This window comes from Apaloderma vittatum, unplaced genomic scaffold, assembly GCF_000703405.1.
Source record: "Apaloderma vittatum isolate BGI_N311 unplaced genomic scaffold, ASM70340v1 scaffold24396, whole genome shotgun sequence".
Classification (NCBI taxonomy): Eukaryota; Metazoa; Chordata; class Aves; order Trogoniformes; family Trogonidae; genus Apaloderma; species Apaloderma vittatum.
In genome coordinates, this window is record NW_009720404.1 from 13661 (window position 1) to 19240 (window position 5580).

A 5580-nucleotide genomic window follows, 5' to 3' on the forward strand; every position below is an offset into this window, starting at 1 on the left:
TCCCCCCCAGCCACTCTAGCGGTGGACTTGGTAGTGTTGGGTTAATTGGTTGGACTCAGTCATCTTGAAGGTCTTTTCCAACCTAAAGAATTCTGTGATGCAGATCCTGGCTGAGATGAGGTCGACTCCATGGGAAAACCTCCCAGATCTCACAGGAGCAGTTTGAGGAGGGGGGAACCCACAGGGTTGAGTTTGGTGGTGGAGCCGAGTGGTTCTGCTCCACTCTACAACCGTACAAACGGTGCTTTGTCTCCTCGTGTTACTTCGTTTCTCCATTCCCATCCTAATGAGCAAAAAACGTTGCGAGTCGAATTCATCCAAACCTGCCACAGAAGGGAAATGCAGAAGAAAAAGCAATTCTCTCCTTCTCTTCTCATCCGTCCCCGCTCCATGCCCATCCCAATGGCTGCTGCTCTCGTTTCAGGTGGATAAAGTTTGAAGAAAAGGTGGAAGAAGGCGGCGAGAGGTGGAGCAAGCCCCACGTGTCCACGTTGTCTCTGCACAGTCTGTTCGAGCTGCGGACATGTCTACAAACGGGAACGGTGCTCCTGGACTTAGATGGCTACTCCTTGCCCCAAATTATAGGTAGGAGCTGTTGGGTATTCGGTGGGTTTTTCCCCACATCTTTAAGTGCTGGGAATGGATTTAGATGCATTTCCTTGCTACGTGAAAATATAAACCAGCTTGCCCAGGAATAAGCAAAGACGGGAGTTGAGAGCCATCAACTCAGCTCCAGAAGTTTTGCCTTGAGCTTTCTGGGGGGTTTTGCAGTGGGGTGACCCTCGTTGGGTGCTTGCAGATGATGTCATCGAGAAGCAGATCGAGGACGGGCTGCTCAAGCCGGAGCTGCGGGAGAAGATAAGCTACGTGCTCCTCAGGAAGCACCGTCACCAAACCAAGAAGCCAATCCACCGGTCCTTGGCCGACATCGGCAAGTCCGTCTCCTCCAACACATGTGAGTCCTTGGTGTCCAACCCGTGCCTGGTCATGCCCTTGAGTCTTTGGCGGGCAAGCCTGGGGAGAGGAAGAGCTCAGGAGAAGGAAATTGGGAAACCCAACCATTTAGGGCACCAGAAGTCGAGAAAAGACTCCAAAAGTCCTGTCTCTGGTGGCTTTAAAGGTGGAGGGTCACTGGGAGCTGGAAGCCAAGGAGATGTCTCCTGAGATGGAAAAAACGTGTGAAGGACAACAGGGTTGTGTGAGGGACAACGGCATCGGCGGTCGCTTGGCCAAGGGGTTTTCTGGCAGAGCAGCCTACAGACAAATCCAGTCTGCTCCGTGGTTGAACTTGCCTATTTTTGAGCCATTATAAAAGGGCATTTGTTTGTTTTCACGCTAGATTATTTACTTAGGTTTAAACAGAGGTCATTTGGTGGAGCCTGGGATTTGCCGGCATTCGACTGCTCCCCAGGGTAGACAGGCACAGCAGCGCCTGAGCTCAAAGCGCGCACGGAAGAGCCCGTGCAAAAATAACATTCCCACCCTGTGGACATCTCAACTAGATATTTGAGCTAACGTTTGGCCAGAAGCCTTCAAAACGGAGCATGGCTTGGACCCGTTGGGGTTAGTCCCCGCAGAGAGGGGAAATTGGGGCATTTTTTGTGTTTCCAGTTCCTCGTTCAAACGATGGCAACACTTGGAGTTTGCAAATGGGGTCACCAAAGTGGTCGTTGGCAGGAGCAGAGGGGACCCTTGTGATACTGGAAGATACACGTTGAAAATAGGGTGGCGCCCAGTGGGAGTTTCATCATTATTTTTAGCGGGTTTAACAGTAAAAAAAAAAAAAAAAAGGATGGACGGTGTGGTCGCAGCTGGTGTTTCAGAGAGAGGTAGATCAGCTCAGCCAAAACTGGTTTTCCAAAAGGCAGCCAGAGTTTTGGGAATTCAGGTTTCCTGAGAAAATGCTGCACCTCGGACAGAAAATGCAAGGGGGGAAAGGGAAGACTTTACGGTGAAGTGATTCAGTTTAAACATCTGACGTGAAAGACGGGACTCACCACCAGCTTCGGGAGGAGAAACCTTCCCGTGAGACTCGGTGGTTGCCAACGTAAATGTCTTGAAGTGTGAAGTTCACGACGAATTTCAAGTTCAAATTCAGATTTCCAAGTTCACGACCCGTTTCCTCGGTGAATTAAGTGATTGATAAAGCCTGATAAGAAATTGCACTTCTGAATGCATCGATGGCCTCAAAGAGAGCGTTGTTGGGTGTGGGTGGGTGCAGGCTCCTCACACGGAGTTTCTGCAGCGGGAAGACTTGGATTAAGGCGAGTTTATTTCTTTCTAAGTGGGAAAAATCACTGCAGGTGGGTGAAAAGTCCAGATGAGGTGGGAAGGTCAGGTCTGTGCCGGGTGGCCTCTTGCCTTCAACATCTCCCGACGGTTTCTCGTGGCAGCAGCATCTCCTCTAACGTTTCCTTTCCCTCAAGCCCGCAGCCCTGTCCGGAGCCCGGCAGCCGGCGCCACTTTCCACCGCTCCACCGAGGACCTGCGGATGCGGCAGAGCCCCAGCTACGGCCGCCTGCGTAAGCTGGGGAGGGGGAAACAGCCCTAAAAGAAGCAAGGGGATGAAATAAAACCGAGTCACAACCCGACAGCGGGCGGTCGCACTCGCACCGCAGCCATAAATGAGATGTAGTTCGTATGGTCGAGATCAGAGAAACTCATATTTCTGGGTTTTCACCTGGTTTGCAAGCCCAGCTCTGATAAATAACGTCATTTTTCTTGGTGCTAAAGCCCTTCCACTGTGTTTTCTCCTTCTACGCGTCACAGGGCAGCTTCCTCACCTTGTCTCTATTATCTCCCTCAGGTCACGCGCAGAGTCGGAGCATGAACGACATCTCGGACACGCCGAGCACCGACCAGGTAACCGTCCCCAAAAACATCCGTGTGATGCTGCGAGGAGCAGGTCCAGTGCCATCCTCGCCGGGGCGAGGGCTCTGCGGCTGCTGAGGTCCACGTGAGCCTCGCGCGGCTCCGCCCGGTCGATAATCACGCAAATTCCTCATTAGGGAGTTTAATCCGGGTATCGACCCCTGCGAACTCGTGGGGAGGCTGTCCCAGAAATGACACCTGTGCTTGCGAGCTGAACGCAGGGGTAGGGGCGCGCGAGGATGCCGGTGCTCGAGATCCTCAGGGCGGAGGAGAAGAAAAGAATAAAAAAATCCTTAAAACCTTTTGGTAGGAAAGGAAAGGTGGTTGGAGGGATCCTGAAAGAGCCTTCTCTTGGCTGGGTAAGGGCGAGGTGTAAATCCCAACCAAGCACTTGGGTCTGCAAATGAGAACACAGCTCAAACCACAACTTGGTTGAGTTTCTTAATGCAAAGCTCGGCCAAGAGTCCTCCGGGGGCTTCTCCCCATCCCCGGTTTGCTTGGATCCTGGGTTGATGGGATGGATCAGAATGGTTGCACCGGTTCTTTTGCTGGATGCCCCATCCCCAAGTCAAGGCTGTTTAACCAGGAGCTGCCCATGTTTCCCTTCGGGAGAGGTTTATGGGAAATTTAACGTGGTGGGTGCGGAGGGTTAATCCCAAAATATGCAAAGCATTTAGGTTTAATCGCCCTATTAGGCTCACTACAAAGGGACTTTTTAAGTGTTACATGAAGCTTAGTGGTCACTGTTAACTCCTGCTCTTGCGTTGGAGGAGTTGCTTTATTATTTTTTTTTATTTTCTTTTTTTTTTTCCATTTGGGTTTAAAAGATTAGGAAGGGGTGAGCTCGCTGACCAGCTCACATGCCTCCCCTCATGCTGGCATATAGATTATAATAACACCCTGCCTGGGTTGGTATTGAACCCTTTTAGACTAATAATGAAAGAGCTGCAGGGGAGAAGAGACCCGGGGAATAAATCCATGAACGAGGTTTCCTACTTCCATTATTTGTTCCTGCTCCGAGAGATCGGGGAGGAACGAGCCACAAAAAACATCCCCTGTGCACAGTGTTTATGTAGGGTCTCGGAGGATCCCAGGGCTACAAAAACTTGCGAAAATGCATCCTGGCTTATTCCAGGATCTGTATTTTTGGGATGAAGTTTTCTGCAGGGGGTTTTCCTGTGAAGCCCCTTTTGCTCTGTCGCACGTTGCATTAGGGAGCCCCCAAGCGTGTGCTTTCTAATGAATCCTTGGCCTTGCGGCTGGTTTTGAATAACGAAGAAATTCAGCTTTATGAATTCTGCCTGGTTTATTCTTGGATATGGCTCTTGTATCCCCCACCCCTGGGAGCGCCGGGATCATCAGGGATCAAGAGGTTTGAGCCTGCGGCTTCAGCTTGTGCTGAAAAAGAGGCGGAACAGCCCGTTTCCCTTCCCCACCCTCGTCTTTCCAACAGCTGAAGAACAAGTTCATCAAGAAGATCCCCAAGGACGCGGAGGCCTCCAACGTGCTGGTGGGAGAAGTGGAGTTCCTGGAGAAGCCCTTTGTGGCTTTTGTGCGGCTCCTCCAAGCGACGATGCTGGGAGGGGTGACGGAGGTGCCCGTCCCCACCAGGTGAGCACGGTTCCTTGGGGCCTGGAGGGGTCTCTCAGGACACGGAGCTCTGAGGTTGCCAACATGGCGTCTTTCCCTTCCCAGGTTCCTTTTTATCCTCCTCGGTCCCGCGGGAAAAGCCAAGTCCTACAACGAGATCGGCAGAGCCATCGCCACCCTCATGGTGGATGATGTGAGTAGATGCAACAAAAAAAATCAATTTTCATCCTATCGCCTGAGCGAACGTGCTTTAAAATCCCGTGGCGCCGTGGGACATGGGCACGCTGGCCGCCGTTCCCGGCCTGACCTTCTCCCTCTTCTTGACCCCCAGCTCTTCAGCGACGTTGCCTACAAAGCCCGGGATAGAGAAGACCTGATCGCCGGCATAGATGAGTTTCTGGATGAAGTCATTGTCCTGCCACCCGGCGAGTGGGACCCCAACATCAGGATTGAACCGCCCAAAAAAGTGCCCTCGGCTGAGAAGAGGTGGGTGGGAAACACGCCGCTGGTCCCAGCCTCGTGGTCATCCCCGTGTCTTCTGGTTTGGAGATGCTGGAGGAGGACAAGAGCTTCTCTTGCCTTCATCCCTAGGAAGAATCTCTGCAAATGTTCCAGAAATGCTGCTTTTTCAGCAGTTTTTGCCCCCTTAAATCAGCTCAGAGTCATTTCCACGCTGCAAAATTTGCGTTACCCCCTGGGGCTGGGCAAATCCAGCTCTTGATCTTTCCAAATTCACCCCCAAACCCAAGCTCTAGTGCAGGCAGGGAGCTACACCATGACCTTGGTCGTGGTCCCTGCCTCGGGACCAACACCAGTGGCTTTCTCCTGCAGGAAATCGGTTTTCTCTCTGAACGAAGTGGGGCAGATGAACGGCACGGCTGGCGGGGCGGGCGCCGGGGGCGGAGGAGGAGGCAGCGATGATGGGGAGATGCCTGAAGTTCACGAAATTGGGGAAGAGCTCGCCTGGACCGGCCGGTGAGCAGCACCCCAGCACCCATCTGTGCCCCGTTGGTCCTCTGGGGGTGCAATCCTTTGGGGCACGGGCATTGCATCTACTTTGGTGGAAGGCCCGTGCATCTGACTGTAGAATCGTAGAAGAGTTTTGGTTGGAAAAGACCT

General features: G+C 52.5%; 1 protein-coding gene across 1 annotated transcript in view; it reads left to right on the forward strand.

Moving 5' to 3' along the window:
• LOC104275143 (electrogenic sodium bicarbonate cotransporter 4-like) overlaps window positions 1–5436 on the forward strand; it is a gene marked incomplete at its 3' end in the record, with an annotated part of 13203 nt that extends 7767 nt beyond the window's left edge. Inside the window, exons 3-10 of the mRNA XM_009871013.1 lie at window positions 425–585; window positions 800–955; window positions 2427–2522; window positions 2807–2862; window positions 4325–4482; window positions 4567–4654; window positions 4793–4947; window positions 5293–5436. Of these exons, the coding sequence (XP_009869315.1) occupies window positions 425–585; window positions 800–955; window positions 2427–2522; window positions 2807–2862; window positions 4325–4482; window positions 4567–4654; window positions 4793–4947; window positions 5293–5436 (1014 nt within the window). The remainder of the gene's footprint in view (window positions 1–424; window positions 586–799; window positions 956–2426; window positions 2523–2806; window positions 2863–4324; window positions 4483–4566; window positions 4655–4792; window positions 4948–5292) is intronic.
• Between the last annotated feature and the right edge of the window lie 144 nt (window positions 5437–5580).